This window comes from Saccopteryx bilineata, chromosome 2 (genome assembly GCF_036850765.1).
Source record: "Saccopteryx bilineata isolate mSacBil1 chromosome 2, mSacBil1_pri_phased_curated, whole genome shotgun sequence".
Classification (NCBI taxonomy): Eukaryota; Metazoa; Chordata; class Mammalia; order Chiroptera; family Emballonuridae; genus Saccopteryx; species Saccopteryx bilineata.
Window position 1 is genome coordinate 107793395 of NC_089491.1, and position 22195 is coordinate 107815589.

The window sequence follows — 22195 nt, forward strand, 5'->3', positions numbered from 1 at the left end:
GGCCAGGAATCGAACCCGGGACTTCTGCACGCCAGGCCAATGCTCTACCACTGAGCCAACCGGCCAGGGCCGCACTCTATGTTTTAACAAACACTCTACCCCTCCTCTACCTCGATGATTCTATTGCCTGTGGTACAAGTTTAAGAACGACTACTCTACAACATCAATATACTATTTGAAAAAATAGTGGCACTGCTTTTCAGATTAGGTTTTAGTTGTAATTCATGATTACAACTCTTGGTAATAAGGTCAGAAGGGGGGATTAAATTTTTGCTCTGTGAAGTCAAGGAAAGTTGTGGTGGAAGGCTTGGGTGCTGGTGATAAACATGGAAACATGCATCTAGCCAACAAACACTCTATGAACTGGTCTCCTCCTACCTTCCATTCATTTTCATTCTAGATAAACAACCAAAAGTTCTTCCTATCATCACCCCCTACAATTTACAAAGTTCCTAGAGTAATAAAAGATCAGCATGTTTCATAAGAACATAAGAAAACATCATTAGTTCTACTTTGAAGCTCTGCGTTTGGAACAACGTAGAATAATTTAGATAAGGCTATTGGCATAAGAGTGTTAGAACCAGGATAACTGTTGCTATTTTGTCTGGCCATTCACTCTATGCAGGGAAATTAAGGGTACAATAAAAAAGGGAAAAGAAACTAAAAGTGCAGTGTGGGGTTATATGAGTTAGGGGAAATCCTATCTAATTTGTTAGGGAAGGAAGATGGTTGAATTACTTATTAAGAGCTTGTATAATATCTCCAGCTCATTTGTATTCCCAATTGTCTAAATTAATATCACATAGTGATAATCCCTAGCATTTCCTTTAACTGTTTAGTTTCTAGCACTTCTGATGAAAAAGATATTCCATTTTTTAAGCAAATGAATTTTCAATTTTTTTTATATTCTGGAAAACTTGCGTAACAACCAGGCAAAAACTTTGATATGAAATAGAATTGAGTGCTTTATTAAAGTTTAATTTTATATGCTTAGTATTATTTCCTTTATACTATGATTCCACCTGAATATCTCCTTTTTGTAATCCTACTAAGCACCCCTCCACTTCCCAGTACTTTCATACCAAATGAAGCTTTGCCCAAGTCCTAGTCTAGATCTAGGATCACAGGCTCTACCCTAGAAAGGAATGAGGTTCATGAATGAATCAAAGTGTGTAAAGTTTTTAGAATAGTACGAGCATATAGCAAACACTTGATAAACTTAACTATTGTTATTATTCTTAACAATCCATGCAAGGGCTCTCAAAGCAATTACTGGGCCCAATCAGAAAATACCCTAAACTACCAGGCATAATAATCCTGTGGTTTTTTCAGAATTGGGAGTTTTCCATAATTAAAACAAAGTTCTCCCCACTTCCTTCGTAAATGTAGAAGAAAATGGAGCTGAAATTTTTTTGATACAGAGCATAGTACTTAACAGACCTCAACTGAGGTCAATGACCAAAATCACAGAGAATGAAGCTTACTGCACACTTCTCTCTAAACCAAGAGCAAGAAGATTCTCAGAAGAGTCAAAATATATTTAACTCAACATGAGATTTGACATTTAAGATGAGAAAGTGAGAGAATTCATTTGAATTTTAAAATGATAAAATACAGCTAGGTATCACTGGAGGAAAGACTCTTCCTTAGGAAAATCAAGTTTTTTATAATATTGATATTAAAATATAATATAGTGATGATTCTCATAATTTTCTTTGAATTTTTGTGATTCTACTGAAAAGAATTTTATATGCTTACATAACGGGGTTTTAAAATATTTTTAATTTAAATTCTGAACTTATTGAATGATCTGATAATAGCTCTTTTGAGTTAAATATATAGTTGAAGGTTTTATTAAATACTTTAATTTTATAAGCTTAGTATTATGTCCTATAAATTATGATTTTACCCAAATATGTTCTCTTTGTAATCATACTTAGCAGCTCAAATTTAGACATTGTTCTCCTTTGTTTTCTTCATGAAATATTGACCTATTATGATCTAGCTTGCTATACAAATTCATGAACAGTTTATTATCTCAGTTAATCATTTAGGTACAGTTAATACTTCAACCTATTTAAAATAGGCATTTATTATTTTTATTTATTGCTTAAATACTTCTCTATTTACAAAATGCATATTTTTCCTATATTCAGTAATTCATACTGCTTAAGTTCATGAAAAGGGAAAATAAAAAATACTAACAATATAAAATAAACTCATCTTATTAAATAAAAGAAGTTGAACATGTATAACATGGCACATTTTAATTTTGGCAATAACCATGCAAGTATTTGAAAGGTAAGTTGGAGAAAAAAAATGATGAAAATGAGTATAAACTATTTTCAAATATGGAGAATTTTGACATTGAAATTTTTTCACATTAAAGTCAAATACCTTCTTGAAGTCCAAATGCCAAACTCATTCAGTCTGAGTAGGCACGAAAGGTAGAAACATATACAAGACATAATCACCTCAGAGTGATATCTTGTGGGACTCAGAGACATAAGAAGCTCTGAGTTCCACAAGAGAGAAAGAAAGAAACAATTATGACACTACATAATTAGTATTTTAGAAACTGATGGGAGAGTGGAGAGGAAAGATGAATTTTAGAAAGCTACTCTCTAAAAGAAAGAACTATAAAAAAATGAAGCACAAAGAAAAAAACCAAGGCATGACAGGGGATATAAACAAAATCATAGGACCTTCTATAACATGTAAAAAGTACGCAATTTTTTTTGGCCCTGGCTGGGTAGCTCAGTTGGTTAGAGCAGTGGTCCCCAACCCTCGGGCCACGGACTGGTACCGGTCCATGGGCCATTTGGTACCAGTTCACAGAGAAAGAATAAATAACTTATATTATTTCTGTTTTATTTATATTTAAGTCTGAAAGATGTTTTATTTTTAAAAAATGACCAGATTCCCTCTGTTACATTCGTCTAAGACTCACTCTTGACGCTTGTCTCGGTCACTTGATGCATTTATCCGTCCCACCCTAAAGGCCGTTCCGTGAAAATATTTTCTGACATTAAACTTGTCCATGGCCCAAAAAAGGTTGGAGACCACTGGGTTAGGGCATTGTATTAATATGCTAAGGTTGTGGGTTCGACCCCTGGTCATACAAGAAGCAACCACTGAATGTATAAATAAATGGAAAACTAATAGTCTCTCTCAAATCAATAAAATTAAAATAATAATAATTTTTAAAGTATGACTTTTACATACACAACAGGAAAACAAAACTATCAAAGATTTTAAGCAGAGGAATAACATAGTCATATAGGTGTATTTAAAAATGAGTTCTGGTGTGGGGGGGTAGAAAAAAATGAGAACAGAAAGACCATTTAGATATCTTTTGTAATACTCTAAGAGATAAATTTTAAGGGTCTGGATTTACAAAAATAAATAAATTTGAGAAATATTTAGAAAGTAAATTCAATTAGACTCAGATATGGACTTGGAGGTGAGGATGGCTACAAAGAATTTAAAATTATTCCTAGATTGCTCATTTCAACTGTCAGATGAATAATTTATAATACACTGAGACAGGCAACACACAGGAAAAGCTCTGTAGTGGGGAAAAGGTCATGGTAATATGGGGTCTGAGATGTCTGTAGAAACCTAAGTAGTCATCATACTACAAACTAGTAACTTCAATCCAGGGGTCTAGAAGAGAGATGTGTTATCTTCAATTGCACATTTGGAAGTTTCAGACAATTAACTTAGAAGACTTTCAACAACATCTAACTGATATCATCATGTCTAGAATAAATTATATTCATTTTCTCCACTGGCAGTAAGATAGAATCTATTCTAAAAATGCATCAAACCAAATGGGCTTCTTTACGTCTTGGAATGTATTCTTCTAGTATTTATGTATGGCTTCTTATCATTCTATAATAGCTTCTTTATTGAAGGATAATATCTACCTCTGTTATGATAGCATTCATTTCATTATAAGTGCATTACACCATAAAGTAATTGAATAACTCATTAACAATTGCTTATTTAAAAAAAAATGTTACAGCACACTTTGCCCTCTATTTGGTTTGTCCTCTTTTTAGATTATAAAGTTGCATTCCTTGGAAGCTTCTTTGATGAGGCATGTTTTGTTGAATTTTTTTTTTAACTTAACAGATGTTTGGGTAGTTAAAATTCCTCATGAGGATGGTATCCTGTGGTTTTTACAAACTAAGTGCTACCCCAGGACTTTTCCTTCCTTGCTGTCTTCCAGGCCTGGTGGTCCATAGGAGATCTACATTATAAGAGTCCCATTTCATCCATACTAATTTCACACCCACACTCCTTTAAAGACGTACATTTCCTCAGCATTACAAGTACCTGGTGTGCCCCGCAGAGCTATTTAGCAGCTTTCTACTCTATATTCTTTCCCCTCCACACACCCAACTCAAATTACTTTTGAGTATAGGAAGAATCAGAAAAACAAGAGATTAGTAAAATGATCTATAAGATTTTAATGTTTCAAGTTAAATATTTCTGTCATTTGTAATTTTTGTGCTTGTTTGTATCTAGATACACTCAACATGAAGTAGAGAGTTATGGCTATTATGCAGATGAGTTAAGGAGAATAGCAATTTGGCTTCAATTATCTAGATCAGATTATGTGGGAGAAAAGAAATGTTACCTTGTGTTGGCTGAATATTGTTTTCCTCATTCACTTTAGTGTACAGTGGTAGATTCAGGTTCAGAAAGTAACCCAATTTAATTCTCAATTGCATTCTAACTCTGCTTCTTGGACCTTTAATTTGAATTTTTTTTTGTTTCTTTTCTTTCTTTCCTCTTATTTTTATTTATTTATTTGTTTGTTTGTTTGGTTGGTTGGTGAAAGACAGACAGGAAGGGGAGAGATGAGCAGCATCAACTCATATTTGTTCATTTATTGCTTTCTCATATGTGCCTTGAATGGGGATTTGCGGCTCCAGCCAAGCCAGTGACCTCTTACTCAAGCCAGAAACCTTGCGCTCAAGCCAGTGACCTGGGTCATATCTGTGATTCCACACTGAAGCCTGTGACCCCATGCTCAAGCTGGATGAACCTATGCCCAAGTCGGTGAGTTGGGGTTTCAACCCTGGGTCCTCTGCATCCCAGGCCGATGCTCAATCCACTGCACCACCACCTGGTCAGGCTGGAATTTCTTCTTTACTAGCTCAGAGAGAATTCTATAAGACATTTTAGAATATTTAAAAATAATACTTATTATACAAACTGGATAGTCTTTTATTTGAATTATTCAAAGTCAGTAATTTGATTTCAAACTAGCTGTCAATGCTAACTCCTTACCAAAAAGCTCCAGGTTTTCATAAGAAGTTCTATTTGACTGAGTTTGGACATAACTAGGTGCCATTAGAATAAAATACACATATCTGAAATAGTAATATTATATTAATTTATATTGCTGTTTTGGCCTTTCTATTACTCAGATAAATTGTTCACTTTCATAAGTTTATCTTCTCATAAATTATGAAGCAACAATTTTTTTTGAATCAGTGATAGATAATAAAAACTTACTAATTTTTTTATCCAGATTATTTATGTTTGCAAAATATCCATGTTTGTTCTAAAGAATCAACATCTAAGCATTATTTAGTTTTAATTTTAAAAAATTACTAATTTCAAGATTTTTGTTTCTTGACTGTTTTGATTTTATTCTTATATCATATGTTAGTACAAATACCTATTATCTCTCAATAATATATGTAGTATTTTTTTCTTTTATATCAAATGTAATCTCAGATGATCTCTTTTTGGCCTAATATAATAAATAAAATTTTTTACTGTAAAATCATGAAATTCATATATTATCATTAAAAAAGTTTCCTTAATTCCTGAAATAAAAGGGAAAGCAACCAACTTATTCTCTTGACTTATACGATTAAAATAATTTACTATTTCCACCTACATATAAATACTCAGATGAAAAGCTAGTAATTTAAAAAATGTTAAAAAATTATATGTATTATTACACATTCTGAAATACCTGTTGGGGCAAAAGTAGGTTTGTAGCTATTCATATGAAAAACAATAAAATAATTAATAAATAGTAATACTAGAATAAACTGTTTTGCATACTCACACATATAAATCTACTTTTGCCAAATCCTGCATATAAATCTTTTCACTGTTTTTTTTTTTAAGTGAGAAGCAGGGAGGCAGAGAAAGAGACTCCTGCATGTGCCACGACCAGGACCCTCCCAGCAAGCCCCCTATGGGGTGATGCTCTGCCCATCTGGCACTGTTGCTCCGTTGCTCGGCAACTAAGCTATAATATTTTAGCACCTGAGGCAAGGCTATGGAACCATCCTCAGAGTCAGAGGCCAGCTTGCTCCAACCAAGCCATGGCTGTGGGAGGGGAAGAGAGAGATAGAAGGGGAGAAGAGAGAGGAGGAGGTGGTAGAGAAGCAGATGGTTGCCTCTCCTAGCTGATGGCTCAGCAGATTAAGCGTTGGCCTGGCATATGAATGTCTCAGGTTTGATTCTTGGTCATGGCACACAGGAGAAGTGACCATCTGCTTCTCTCCTTCTCCCTCTCCCTCTCCCCTTTTTCTTCCTCTTCCCCTCCTGCAACAGCCAGTAGCTCAATTGTCTGGAGTGATGGACCCAGGCACTGAAGATGGCTCAATTGGTCAGAGCGTATCAGCCTCAGGTGTTAAAAAAAAGCTTGGTTGATTTGAGTATCAGCTCCAGATGGGGTTCCCAGATGAATGCCAGTAGGGATGCATATGGGAGTCTGTCTCACTATCTCCCCTCCTCAACAAGAAGGAAAAAAAATTAGCTGCCCATAGGCCAGACCTGGGCTATTGATATACTTGGTTTAAACAACTAAATGTTTATAAATTAAAAAAAAATAAGAAGTGAGTAATATCACATTAAAAACAAATCTAACTTTCTGTTTCTTTGAAAACATCAGAATTCCTAAAAACCCAAGCTGTCTATAAGAGAGTAAGAGGCCAGAGGCGAGTAGCAGCTGTCCCTTTAGATGGTGCATCTCCGTGAATGTCACATGGCTTCCACCGCTCCCAATTGCCTTACATCAACGGCTTCTCTCATTATGGTACTTGTTTGACCCCTTTAAGTAACTGCTGGTTATCCCTGAGATTTTAAAATTTATTCACTCAGTCAATCCCATTTTTCTATCAAATCTGCACTTATGATTTTATTTATTCTTATTGGCTAAAGCCAATAAGTAAAGTCCCTAGCTTTAACTGATCTGGAATCAGTTAAGGACAGGCATGCCTTGTAAAGAAGATGGTCATGGGAAAATAAAGGTGAAAGATTATTCTAGTCAAAAGGAACAGAGAATGCAAAGGTCCAAATCCTAGGAGTTTAGTGTGTTCAGGCAACAGAATAAAATTGTCCAATGAGGGGAGAGTAAGGGTAAGTGAGAAAGTGGTTATAGATGAAGTTAGAGTATTAGGTAAGAACCAGGTCATATAGGGCTTGTTAATCATGTTAACAAATTAAAATTGCATTCTAACAACAATTGGATGGCTTTAAAAAAGGAAGTAAAGTCGCTTGATTTAGGTTTAAAAAGATCAGCCTGCAAGCTCAGCAGGTTAGTAAGGTTAATATAATAACAGTAATGAAGAATAGGACTAACCCTGGTAGTTGGCTCACCACTAGAGCATCGGCTCAGCATGTGGAAGTCCCGGGTTTGATTCCTGGTCAGGGCACACAGGAGAAGTGCCCATTTGCTTCTCCACTCCTCCTTCCCCTTTTTCTCTCTCTTTCTCTCCCCCCCCCCTTCTGCAGCAGTGGCTCGAATGGTTCCTGTGCCCCCCCCAGGTGCTGAGGATAGCTTCATGCCTTCACCTCAGGTGCTAAATTAGCTTAGTTGCCAAGCAACAGAGCAGCAGACCTAGATGGACAGAGCATCGCCTGGTAGGGGCTTAGGTGGATTCCGGTCAGAATGCATGCAGGAGTCTGTCTCTACGCCTCCCCGCCCCTCACTTAATAAGGATAGGACTAATATGTTAAGAAAAGGGCACAGTAGAAATATATTGTTGGCAGAGTTGAGGAAGAAAAGAACACTGCCTAGGTTTTCTTTTCCTGCAACCAGATGTTCACTTTATTAAGTGGTGCACTTTACTAAGATAGGAAATGGTGGTGGATGAGAAGGTTTGGTGTTTAAGACCATGCTAATTTGGGGAGATGTATTTGATACACATGCCTAGTGATATCAGTTGAATAGGTACATATATTATTCTAAGTTCTGAGGAGCAGTCAGAGCTTGAAATAAATAGGTATTTAAGAATAAACACAATATACATAGGATTTAAAGCCATAGAATAAGAACATGTAAGAAAAGATCCCCCAGGGGTTGTTTGTTGATAAAAGAAAAGTGCCAAGTATAAATCACTTGGTGCTCTAAAACTTAAGAGTTTAAAAAAAAGGATAAGCAAAGAAGGCTTAGAAAGAGCTACCAGGAAGGCAGGAAATAAACCAGAAGGACAGACTTTATAGAAACCAAAAGTCAAAGTACTACAAAGAGCAGAAGTTGGACAATTGTGTCAAAGGCTGAGTTGTCTAGATTCTATCTCAAATGTTGAATTGCATTAACATGTATTGGATATATACTATACAAACTTGATGCGAGGTATTCTGGGAAATAGAAACAAGAGACACATTTAGTGGCCTAGAAGATAAAGCCTCTAGATCAAAGCTTATTTCACTCTCTATAAAGGACTACACCAGCATCCATTTATTACTGTAAACCTTGTGTGTGTGTGTGTGTGTGTGTGTTACTCTACTGATAGATATAATAATTTGTAAAGAAAATGTGATTTGGGTTTAAAAGGAATCACCTAGTAAATGTACTCGTTAAGATAGGAGGAAGGTAACATAGGCCCCCACTATATGGAGGGTTTATGTAGGATGGTGTTGGAATGGGTGACCTGGCTACCTAAAATTTGCTCTGAAGAGTTTGGGACAGTAAAGGCATTGCAAAGACAGGGTAGCCACCTCTCAGAGCTCTCTGGCTTGTAGGACTTGTTTTACAACTTATTTCTCTTGCATGGAAGCCATCAAAACGATATACAGATATTATTCTATTTAAGTAATAGAAATATTTACTTAACTCTGGTTAATGTTGTTAAGCTAGTATGGTAACTACCTAGATTTAAAATATAAAACTCATTGCAATCTTTACCTACATTTCGTGATTTCTCTAGAATAGCATTTGAAGAGTGTTTACTTCAAGGCACAAATTCTGAAATATGCATAGATGGCAGAAAAATCTTGAGAGATTATTTTGTGTTTCTTGTCTTTATTTTTGTTCTTCTCCCTATCTCAAGCTGTAAATCATACCCTGGGTATTCCTTTGCTTCAGAATCTTGTGTAAGTGAAAAGCATACACTGAAAAGCTGTTGGAAGATAAATAGATCTGTCTGGGCTATAGTAATTATGTGTGCTCATGTGTGTGTGAGAGTGTGTGTGCATATGTGTGTGCAAGCCTATAGTCACCGAAAAGATTGTAAAGTCTGGCTTCATATCCACCAGATGTAAAGAAAAAATGTAGGCATGGACAAAACGTTCTTGATATCAACCAGTACAGTCTAATGAAGGACCACAAGAGAAGACTAATGCTTTGTTGCAATATAAGACTCTAGCACCTTCACAAAACTGAAAGTTTTTGAGAAAAACCTGAATAATGATAGAAAATGACTTTACCATTGGTGTTTACTTATATTAAAAGTAAATATGTTATTACATGAGTTATTTTGGGTACTAACTCAGTAATTTTTATGTTCAGTGATTTTATACAGAATTTAATTAAGGAGAAATCAATATATAGATATAGAATGCAGCAGAAATCAGTGTGTGTATATATGTTATATATACAAATATATATATGTGAGTATATACTCTCAGGTATATGTATGTATGTGTGTGTGTATACACACACATTGGATGAAAGCCATCACAATTCTATGTAGACAGTACTCAGAAGGTAATAATAGAAAATTATTTACCTAAGGTTAATGATATTGTCACAATAACTAGAACAGTTAGTTTTAGAATAAAATTTAACTTACAAGAGTAATCTTTACCTAGACTCTGAGTAATTTCTATGGAAAGCCATTTGAAGAGCTTTATTTTGAATGCAAAAACATATCCATATATGGGACAAAACTTACGGCCAGGCAGGGTTCGTGTAGATATCCAACAGGAAGCGTTGCCGTAGCCAGCGTTGGTGCTGGCGGCCACTTGGAATCTGTACCATCTAAATTTCTTTAATTCATATACTGTCTCTTCAGTGAGGTCAGCTTCATAGAGGTATTGAATTTTCTGGTATTCAATACATTCTTCAGAATCCCAATCTCTGCATTTTTGAGCCTGAAGTTGAGTGGTAATCTTGTAATTTTGGAAGTAACCAAAGATAGTGTCAGGTCTCATCCATGTCAATGTTGCACTAGTTGACTGAACATTAGAAAAAGTAATATTTGTGGGAACACTGGGAACTAAAAATTAAAAAGAAAAAAGAAAAAATATTTGGAATTACTAGACAATTTGTAGTCAGAAGTTAAAAAGGGAATCTAAAGATACTTATACTTAGTGGAATAATAAAGTACCTTATGACAATTGCCCTTAGATTAATATCCCCACATTTAATAAGCAGAACCTTCAGGTGATGCTTCAGAGACTACTAGTTCTAACAAAATAATTATAGTTAACTTTATTCCTAATTTTTCTCCCCCCCCCCCCAAAAAGTACTCATAATGTAAAATTTGGCTTCATATACAAGCAATGGTACAAAAGAAAATTGCATGCTCATATAACCCTATGTTCTTTTCTAGGTATGGTCTGAGTTTTCAATGTTCAGTTCCTAAGAAAGACATTCTATATTTAAATGTCTAGACAGACACAAATGCATCCTATGTACAATAACTGTTGATTATGAAATGATTTTAAACAAGACTATTAAATGAATTAAATATATAATTAGAGTTGATCTTTATTATATCTTACATATATTTAAAGTTAACAAAACCCTTTCTAGAACATCATCCAGCATACTGATATTAATACACACACTAAGGTATCTGCATATCTTCTATAACCACATGGTCTACTTGGAGTCATTTACTAAATTTCATATTAACCATTGCTTTGCTATACTCATACCATGTGCCAGGCTCTGAGCCTGTTTAAGGCTTAAAGATATATAAAGCTTATGTCTTGGTTTTAGAAATAACCATTTATTAGACAAGAAATATAAGCATGTTATGGTTAGAAATATGAAAGAATAATGTAATAAGTGGTATGTGAACTTTCTTCAACTCTGCTTATATTATATACAAGGGCTTTTGCTCAGAAGGTTGAGATACAGTGAACAGTAGCAATGACATATAAAAATACATAATTTATAAAATCTATATGTCAACATGTACTTAAAAATAAGACAATAAATAAATAAATAACTCATTCATTTCTAAACATATCATATTAATTCAACATTTATTTAATAGCAAATGAGCACCCAATTTGTTTCAAGTACCATTGTAGCTGTCGGGAATACAACAAAACAAACCAAAGTTCTTATTTTTGTGTAATTTCCATTCAGAAGGTTGATATATCATAAAAATAAAAATAATTATTAGACATAGTACTTTGGCTGATGAATTATGTTATAGGAAAAATTAAGAAGTGAAGAAGGAGAGTTCCAGGGATATTGAAATTTTAAATTGAATAGTTAGAGAAGGCTTCACTGATTAGAAGACAGTAAATAACTGATGGAGGTGGGGAAACTAACCATGTGATAACTTGGGGGAAGAACATTCCCAGCAGAGGAAACTGCATTATTAAGGACCCTACATTGGAATCAGGCTTGATATATAGTATTTAAAGAGTGACATGGGGGCTAGAGTGGCCAGTGACTCAAGGCCTGAGAAAAAACACTGAAGGTTAGAATATATACAATACTGTAAGACATCATGACTTAAACTTGAATAGAGGAGTGACAGGCTCTGAGGTATGTTTTTATGGAATCAAATGAGCTACTATGTTGAGAATAGACTAAGGGAGACAAGGATGAAAACAGGGAGAGTAAGTAGGAAGCTATTGCAAGGTCAACAGAAGAGATCATGATGGCCTAGACCAGGAATGCAGCAGCAGAAATGACAGGAGGTATTTATATTCTAAATACAATTTAAATGAAAGAATATGAGATTTACTGATGTGTGACATGTGGGGACTAAGAGGAGAAGAGTAGAGAAAAGCTCTAAGGTCTTTGGATTGAGCAAAAAAGAAAAATGAAGGCATTATTAACCAAAAGGGGGATGTGCGGAAGAAGTAAGCTTCAAGGAGAAAGATTAAGAATTTATTTTGTGTGTTTACTTTGAAATGCCTATCAGATATCCAGAAGATGTCATATAGTGTATAGATACATGGGTCTGGAGTTCTCTAGCGAGATCTAGACTTGACTTAAAATTTTGGATTTCCTCTTAAATTTTTACTGAATTATCTACAGACATATTGCTTGTGTATTTGCCTAAATCTGGAAGTGAAGAGAAAGTCTAATGCAATGGAAAACAAGTAAGATTCCATTGATCAAATACAATTTCTGTTTTCAATATTAATATTTATCATAAAATATTACTGCAATTAAGCAAACATCAACCATTAAAGGAGCATTACACACAGAACACTGACACACTACTTGTAATATCTTTCCTCTTCTATTTTTAGTTATGTAGAAAAACAATTATAGAAAAGTTACTTTTTAAGAAAAATTGACCTTTATAGAAGCAATTAATTTTAGAATGGGCTAAAAAGTAGGATTTCCATAATTTACTTAAATCTCTCAGCCACTAAGTTTGAACTCAGACTACTTGAAGAAAAGATACATCTTCCAGATATTTGAACACAAAGCAGAGAAATGTGACTGGTTTGGGAGTTTATGAAAGATTTTAAGAGAAGAAATGGCATATGAGATAAGACTTTTATTGATTTTAAAGGTAGACATTCTAGAACAGAAGTAATGCAATCTAAGCCAAGTTTGGCCATAACATATAATTCCTATTGGAAATAACAAATAGAAAGACTTCACAATAGCCTGGGACAGACTGTGTCAGCAGGACTTTAGATAGTTTGTCAGGCAATGAGAAGCCATCAGATTGTCAGAATAAGATGTTCAGAAGTACACTTTATCAAGTGCAGTTTGGTAATTGCACAGGAGGAAAAGGAACAATTCATAGACCTATTTGATTTGTTCAGGAAAGAAGAAACAAGCTGGTAGCAACAGAATAAAAGGTAGTTTTAGATCTACTTTGATGGTTGAATTCATAGAATAGGCAAATTAATCAGAAGATCACAGAATCAGAATGTGAAAGAAGTTTTGATGTGATCTTGGTCAACTTGTCCTTTTATGATTGACCTTTTTGTAGGCAGATGTTCCCTAAGATTTAAACAGCTTCTTCCAGTTTTTCAACCAAACACTGAGATAGCTGCTGATGTGATGAAATTGTCCCACTGTAATTGACTCCAAATAAGTTTACTTTCAAATAGGGAGGAAGTATAAAGTGCCCCAAATTTTATAAAATGAGACCTGTAGAAGCAGAGAGTTTTCTTTGACTAGTTATAAAATAGAAGGTAAGACACTTTAAAAAAAGAGATAGATTTAATGCACTGAAATTTCTCCACTGCTGGCTTTGTAGAAGGAGGGGGCCATATTATAAAGAATTTAGGACATTTCTAGGAGCTGAGAGCAGCCCTTTGCTAAGAGCCAGCCAGGAAATGATGATCTCAGTCCTAAACTGTAAGAAACTGAATTCTGCCACAACTACATGGGCCAGGAAGGGGACCTGAGCTCTACCTGAGAGTGATACTAACTGACACTTTGATTGTAGCTTTTGAGACTCTGCATAGAGAATTCAGGTACAGCATGCCCAGACTTCTGACCTACAGAATGGTGTGAATAATTGAAGTTTTAAATTACTAAGTTTGTGATAATTTACAACACACAATAGAATATTAATATACTCTTCCTCTACAAAATGACCAATCTCTACTTATCTAGCCTTTGTTTAAATATATACAAAGAGAAACTCAAAATATATATTTTTATATTAAGTGAGAAGAGGGGAGGCAAAACGACAGACTCCTCCATGTGTCCCAACTGGGATCCACCTGGCAAGCCCACTATGGGGCGATGCTCTGTCCTTCTGAGGTGGTGTTCCATTGCTCAGCAACCAAGCTCTTCTTAGTGCCTGAGGTGGAGGCCATGGAGCCATCTTCTGTGCCTGGGGCCAAATTGCTCCAACTGAGCCATGACTGCAGAAGGTAGAGAGAACAGAAGAAAGAAAGAGAGAGAGAGAGAGAGAGAGAGAGAGAGAGAGAGAGAGAGGAGAGGGGGATGAATGGAGAAGCAGATGGATGTTTCTTCTGTGTGCCCCTGACTTGGAATCAAACCTAGGACTTCTACATGCCAGGTTGATGTTCTACTACTTGGCCAACAGGCCAGGACCAGAAACTTAAAATCTTAAGGGGCTTTATTTTAAAATTTATTTTCAGATAATTCTGTTAGTTTGTTTGGCCTTATTTTGATCTGATATATATCATCCTATAATCTATCTTTCTATAAATCCTAGATCTACACTGAAAATCCACATCAAATAGGCCTAATATAACTGTCATCTCCACTTCACTCCAACATTTACACCAAAGATCTAAAAAGGTTCTGATTTTGATCCTGCATTCATTTCTTTAAAAAAAGATTGAACACCTACATGTATTATATCTATTTGTATGCATACACACACTCTCTCTCTCTCTCTCTCTCTCTCACACACACACACACACACACATACACAAATGTCTGTATATCTATTATATTGTATCCCTGAAGATCTATATTAAGAATTAGAATAAAGGAGGCATTTAATAAATAATGTTGAATGTATGAACAAATAAATGAGAGGGTATAACAGGGACTTGATTTAGATAGATGGTCAGGAAATAATTTTCTGATAAGTTATAATTTGATCAAAGACCTGACAGATAAGATGTAGCTTCCCAGGTGAAAAACAGCAGGATGTGTTCAGAGTCTGAGGGAGAAGAATGTAGTACATTGGAAACACTGAAAGAAGTATGCTGGGCACACAGGGAGATGCACAGGAAGATTGAAAGTCACTGATGTAGGTCAAAATCAGGTAATGTTGAGCCTTCTAGACTAGATTCAAGAGTTTTATTTTTATCTTAAGTGCAGTGGGGAGACTTGGGAAGTTTTAGATTGGCTTTCCATTTGCATTTAAACCATAAATTCTTTTTTCCTCGTGAGAGCTAGGGAATAGAGATTTCCCTTCCTTTTGACTCTACCATCAATCATTACTTCTATGTTTCAGTTTTCTTTACCAAGTATTTGCAAAGCAACTAGAGGTGGGGGGGGGGAATGGATGCATTAACTATCCAGTAAACTGGAGAAGTAATAGGGTTACACTCTTCCCATTCCAGCAGTAGGGATTACTAGAAGTTCATCGTTCTATAAAATATGTTCCTCCCTCTCCTAAATGTTCAGATTTTTTAAAAAAAGACTTCAATGGCAAACTTTGTTCCACAGTAAAAAATAATTTAGTAATATTCTCCTAAAAGTGTTACAAAGAGGTAAATATCTAAGTAGAAAAGTATTTTAGCTTGACTAAGAAACAAGGTCATACAAGAGCTATTTTTAATCTGGCTAAAGAATGAGTAACAAAAATTGCAATTGCCTTCCATGTGACAGGTACAGTGATGGACCCTGAACAGACATCTAGTGTCTGACTCGGTAAATGTTGACTATGTAATCAACTAATGTTTCATGGAAACAGTCATTGAGTTTTCATGTAATACAAAAGGATGTCCACATTTTTTAACCAAATGCATTTAAAAGAGTGAACCAGAATTCTGAGGCCAAAAATTTAGTACAACTCATACACAATTTTTTTAACATGGCTACCTCAGAGGCACTCATTAAGGACCAGCAGTAACTCTCATTTATATCCAGTATCTTCTCTTTTGATAAACTGTGTATTGCACTAGACTATTTCAAGGCAACTGCCCTATTGAATTACAGATACAAAAAGGATTACACTCATTTTAGCATGGAGAATCCGATTTCCATTCTTTAAGAATGACTAAAAACCTCAACCTCTTTCTATCCACAGATGGTACTAATTTGAACACATCATTCCATGCTTCCTGGGGTAATCATGCAGCTTGCTTAGATTTTCTAAACATGACTGAACTGTGATGAAGCGATCAACATTCACTGCCAAGGTATTCTGTAAATTACATTTTTATTCATAAATTATTCTTATCGGTGAAATACTTTCATCATGGTTGAAATAAAAGTCTGTCGGTCTGTGTCAGTAAAATTTGTTACAGGTTTCAATGCATGTCAGTTTTAGTGACTATTTCATAGATTCCACTTAGAGGATGAAAATGTGTGTAAATATAATTATTCTCTAAACTTATGAACATCAATTATTAGAAGTTGCCAACCCTTATGATAGGATTCTTATTGTAGTTTTATTGACTTCTCACTGAGCTGGGTTAGTATACTAACATGAAAGACAAGTTCCCTTAATTCTTTACTTATGACTATATATTTTTTTCTTCAAGCACAGATGTACTACTCTCTTTCAAGCGAAGCAGATGTCTGAAAATGTATATTTATAACAGTACCAATATAGTCTTTCTTAGTTTATTAAGAATATTTTTTGTCTCCTCTAATTTTAAATAATCTACAACCCTTTTAGAAGCACAAGGAACAAATACATAATCTGAGCATACACAAATAAAGGTATAGTTTACTAACACCAACATAGTATGGCTAACTATAAAAATAGAAATTCCTGCAAAGTTGAACGCAAAGAAAAATTCAGCATATTACATATAAATTTTGCGTGAACTTGTTTAATCAATATCATTTATTGGACGTTCACACTGAGTGGTATGGGCAAGTTATCTCTTACTGTATCAGCTCCTTTTCCTACATATATGAAAAGCAATTTAGCTAATGGGAACCAGCACAAATTAGGTGATGACAAAAGGTAAGACTCAATGGGAGGGGAAAATTTGGGAGCTATAATTTGAAAGTACAACTGTGGATTAGTGGAGATTGGGAAAAGATGTTTAAGCAAATTGAATACGACAAGAGATATATAAAAGGAAATAAAATGTTTGTCAATGGCTGGAAAGTATACTAGACTAGAGAAAAGAAAGTCTGAGGAAGTAATATGAAAAATAGGGGGCCATCAAGTGTGATATCAAGGAACTGGAAGTTTGAGAGATGAGTTTAGATAACGACTGTATTCAATAGAGGACACCAGCAGAGATTAATTGGTAAAGTATAAACAAAGAAAAGACTGAGCCTTGATTTGGCTAGTTACTGGAAAAAAAGTAAACTTGCTAAAAACTGATTGGATATTGTATATATGCAGTACGATGAAGTTTAAAATGATGGCAAAGAATAATTAAAAATAAAGCTAAATAAAAGACAAAGGAATGTTGGCAGAATGTGATAAATTATTGGGCATAGAGGAAATAGGAGTACAACAAATGAAATGAGCTCAGGGATTCAGTCAATAGATAAAATATATGCTGCATATTTTCTAGAAGTAAGTTTTGATTTTACTCTGAGTGTTATAGCAAATAATACAAAAAATCTACATAAATCTCTGTGGCAATAAAGACAAATGATCAAGAAAAATGCAATAATCTCTGGTACTAAGATCAAAGATATATTTTTCTCCTGAAAATCACATAAAGGATAGCATGTAATTTACAATGTCTTCAACAACATTCTTACATGGGAAATGATAAGTACTTTTGACTTAACTCTTTCTTATAATATCTCTCGGTGTGAGTAGGCAAAATAATTATCAAATATATTTTTTAAAACTATTTCTTCAGATGTTCTAATTATTTAATTTAGGTATACTTCTCTTGGGTACTCTGGGTTAAGCCAGAGATAGATTTTGGAGTAGCTGGAACAGTATTTACCAAAATATGCTACATAAACATGATTTTAGGTGAGAGTACAAAGCTGAGAATATCAATTGACACACTTATTACTGTGACAAATTAAATCATCTTAACATAACCATTTACATGAAAGGAAACTATGAGGAGAAAGTGTCTATAAGGAAGGCTGAGATTTCCTAAAAATTTTTAACATGTCTGCCCCAATGCATGTATATACACAGACAACTAAGGATCTAAAATTCTATGAATAACAGCTATAATAATATTAGTTTTTAAACCAGGTATTATGATCACAGAACTTATTTATAAAACTATCTCAGTAATACTTCTGGGGAAAAAAAAGGCTTTTGTTTTGGAGACTATTATAAGGAAAACTGATTATACATGTCTTATTTGGAGGCAAAATGAGTTATTTATTTTATAGAGTCATTAATTTGACAGCTATATAGCAAATTATCTCAAAATATCTATCAAAAATGACAACTTTGATTTAAAATAGTTTATATGAAATAGTTTTTAGGGAAGTAATTACATAGTAGAGTTAATTGTCTATTAAGACTATTCCTATAACACCTGGATACTAAAGTGAACCATTAGTACTGATGAGGAATGGGAAAGATGTACTGGTTTATAGGGATTCACACGAGGATAGATATAAGTAAATAAAATGTTTATTTATATGTTGTTAGCATAGATAAATAGAGATGTCTGGGGAGGAGAAGCTTAGGTTAGAGTAAGAGGTCAGGAAAAAAATTGAGGTAAATATGTATACACAAGCTTTGAAATCATAAGCCCTAGCCTGTTGGCTCAGTGGTAGAGTATCAGCCCAGCTTGTGGATATCCCTGGTTTAATTCCCAGTCAGGGCACACAGGAAAAGCACCCATCTATATCTCCACCCCTCCTCCTCTCACTTCTCCTTCTCTTGCTCTCTTTTTCTTTTCCCCTCCTGTAGTCATGGCTTGATTAGAGTGATTTGGCCCTGGGCACTGAGGCTCCATGGCATCTGTCTCAGGTGCTATGAAGAGCTCATTTGCTGAGCAATGAAGCAACACCCTTGATAAGCAGAACATTGCCCCCCAGTAGGCTTGCCAGGTGGATCCCGGTCAGGGCACTTGCGGGAATCTGTCTCTCCACCTCCCCTCCTCTCACTGAATAAAAAAAAAAAGAAGAAAAAAAAAAGAAATCATGGGAGTGAAAGAATATTTAAGAGAAGTTTTTATAGTGTCAGAGCAGCAGATAATTAGAACTCAGTAGTTAATGGACAGGGAAGTAGAATAGGAAATGTGACTAGAATTGTTAAAATCATACAAAAAATAACTTTATAGAAGCAGCCAAATTGATATCAAAATATTTCAATGCACAAACAAAATAAATTTGCAGAATTTGTTCTGATGATGCCAGAATATCTATATCAGACTAGTCCTCCTATAGATAATAACTTTGAACTCTGGGGAAAAGAAAGCAATTTTGGCTTGAGGTGTCCAGAATGGGAAGCAAATAAAAAGAATGGAACAACAAAGGAGTTAAACTACATTCTGGGTCTAAATCACCTGAAATCCTTGGCTAATCTGTTAATTGTGCACATATAAAGAGCAAGAGAAGGAGTGCAGTGGAAAGCAACATATTAAAACTGTGTAGAAATTTTAGTTATTTCCAAATGCAAGAGTGACAGAATTTGGAAATTGATAGATAGCTCAGATCTTATTAAAATCTCAAAAGGGCCACAAATTTACTTTAATGTATGTTGCAGAATTAAAGAATTTTTTATATAAAGATAAACCCCAAACCATACATTTATGAAATTACCATTCAGTAATATAATGATCTCTTAGAATAAAATCCATACACTTCAAAAGATGATAACAAAATCCAGAGTTTCTGCAAACATCACCAACAATATCCAACATAAGTTTAAAAATTACTAGTAACGGGAAAATAAGACTCATATTCAAGAAAAAGGAGTGTTAAATAGAAAAAGATCACAGAATAATTTTGATATTGAAATTAGCAGAAAATGTGTTTTAAAAAGCTATTATAATTATTTTGTTTAACTTAATGAAAACACAGTCATAATTAAAAAGCAAATGGGCAATTTCAGAAGAGAAATGGAAATAATGAAACAGATCTAAATAAAAATTCTATAATTCAAACGTACAATATCCTAAATGAAAAATTCATTGGACATGTTTAACACCAGATTAAAAATGACAAAATACAGAGTTAATCAACTTGCTGACACATCAACAGAACTCCAATCTGAAGAAAAAAGAAAACAAAAGTAAAAAATTTAATAAAGCTTTTAAGAATGTTGCCAAGAGGTATCTATCTAATTGGAGTCCCAGAAATAGAGGATAAAAGAAGGCAGAAAAAATATTTGAAAAAAATAATGGCCAAACATGTCTCCAATTTTGAAAAACTATTAACTCATCAAAATAAAAAATTCAATGAACTCATAGTAAAACAAATACAACAAAATATATATTACCCATATTATTGTCAAACTGCTTAAAAGTAAATATAAAAAAGAAATTTTAAAAAGTGCTATAAAATTATACTTAACATATAAGAACTAACATAAATAAATGGCAGTTGACAATTCATCAGAAACAAAGAGTATTAGAAGAAAAAGGAATGACATATCTAAACTGAAAAATACTGGGAATAATGGAGTGGACAACAATCGATTTAGAATATTACATCTATAAGGAAAAAAAAATTCTTTAAGAGTGGAGGCATACTAAACCTATTTTTTAAGTAACAAACATCTGAAAGAACTTGATGCTAGCATATCTGTACTAGAAAAAATTCAAACTTGTTTACCTAAAAGAATGACTCTAGTTGCAACTCATAACTACTAGAATAAAGAATGCCACAAGTAGTAAGTAAATACAAGAAATATGTAGCCTTCTCTTGATTTATTTAAATATCACTGGCTCAGTAAGTAAAAATAATAGATTAAATTGTGGGTTTTACTATGTACATAGATGTAAATTATTTAAAGTACACAATTTGGCAAATGTATGAAAACAATAGCAACTTCTAAAAATAATTAAATGAGAAAGTATAAACAAAAATCCTATAAAGGAATTAAAATAGAAAGCTAAACTCTTCAATTAACTCACAGAATGGCACAAAAGAAAGAACAAAGGAAGTAAAAAAGAGTGAGAGCTCATTGTCATTCGTTTCTAGGAATTTCTTTATTTCTTCTTTGATCTCATTCTTAATCCATTCATTATTTAACACCCTGCTATTTAGTTTCCATGTGTTTGAGAATTTTTGAGCTTTTCTGTTGTGATTCATTTTTAGTTTCATGCCGTTGTGATCGGAGAAAGTGCTTGATATGATTTCAGTCTTCTTAAATTTGTTGAGAGCACTTTTGTGCCCTAACATGTAGTCTATCCTAGAGAATGTACCATGAGCACTTGAAAAGAATGTATATTCTGCTGCTTTAGGGTGAAATGTTCTGAAGATATCTATTAAATCGAGTTGATCTAGTGTTTCCAATAAGTCTGCTGTTTCTTTGTTAATTTTCTTTCTTGAGGATCTATCTAGTGATGTTAGTGGGGTATTGAAATGCCCTACTATTATAGTATTGCTGTTGATCTCGCCCTTTAAATCCATCAAAGTCTGTTTTATATATTTGGGTGCTCCTATATTAGGTGCATAGATATTTATAATAGTTATATCTTCCTGTTGGATTACTCCCTTTATCATTATGTAGTGGCCTTCTTTATCTCTTACTATATCCTTTGTTTTAAACAACTCAAAATTTATGGGACACAGCGAAAGCAGTGCTGAGAGGGAAGTTCATAGCACTACAGGCACACTTTCAGAAGCTAGAAAAAGCTCAAATAAACAACTTAACCCTGCATCTAAAAGAATTAGAAAAAGAACAGCAAGTAAAGCCCAAATGTAGTAGAAGGAAGGAAATAATAAAGATCAGAGCAGAAATAAATGACATAGAGGCTAAAGAAACAATACAGAGGATCAATGAAACTAGGAGCTGGTTCTTCGAAAAGGTAAACAAGATTGATGAACCTTTAAGTAGACTCACCAAGAAAAAGAGAGAGGACTCAAATAAATAAAATTAGAAATGAGAGAGGAGAAATAACAACTGACACAACAGAAATACAAAATATTGTAAGAAAATACTATGAAGAACTGTATGCCAAAAAACTAGACAACCTAAATGAAATGGACAAATTCCTTGAAACG

At 34.1% G+C, this 22195-nt stretch overlaps 1 protein-coding gene across 2 annotated transcripts in view; it reads right to left on the reverse strand.

Annotated features, from left to right (window-relative positions):
- Positions 1–22195, reverse strand: part of PTPRQ (protein tyrosine phosphatase receptor type Q) — a 288444-nt gene that overhangs the window by 110622 nt on the left and 155627 nt on the right. For both annotated transcript variants that reach the window (XM_066257585.1, XM_066257584.1), the window contains one exon: positions 10155–10478. In XM_066257585.1, coding sequence (XP_066113682.1) covers positions 10155–10478 — 324 coding nt within the window. The remainder of the gene's footprint in view (positions 1–10154; positions 10479–22195) is intronic.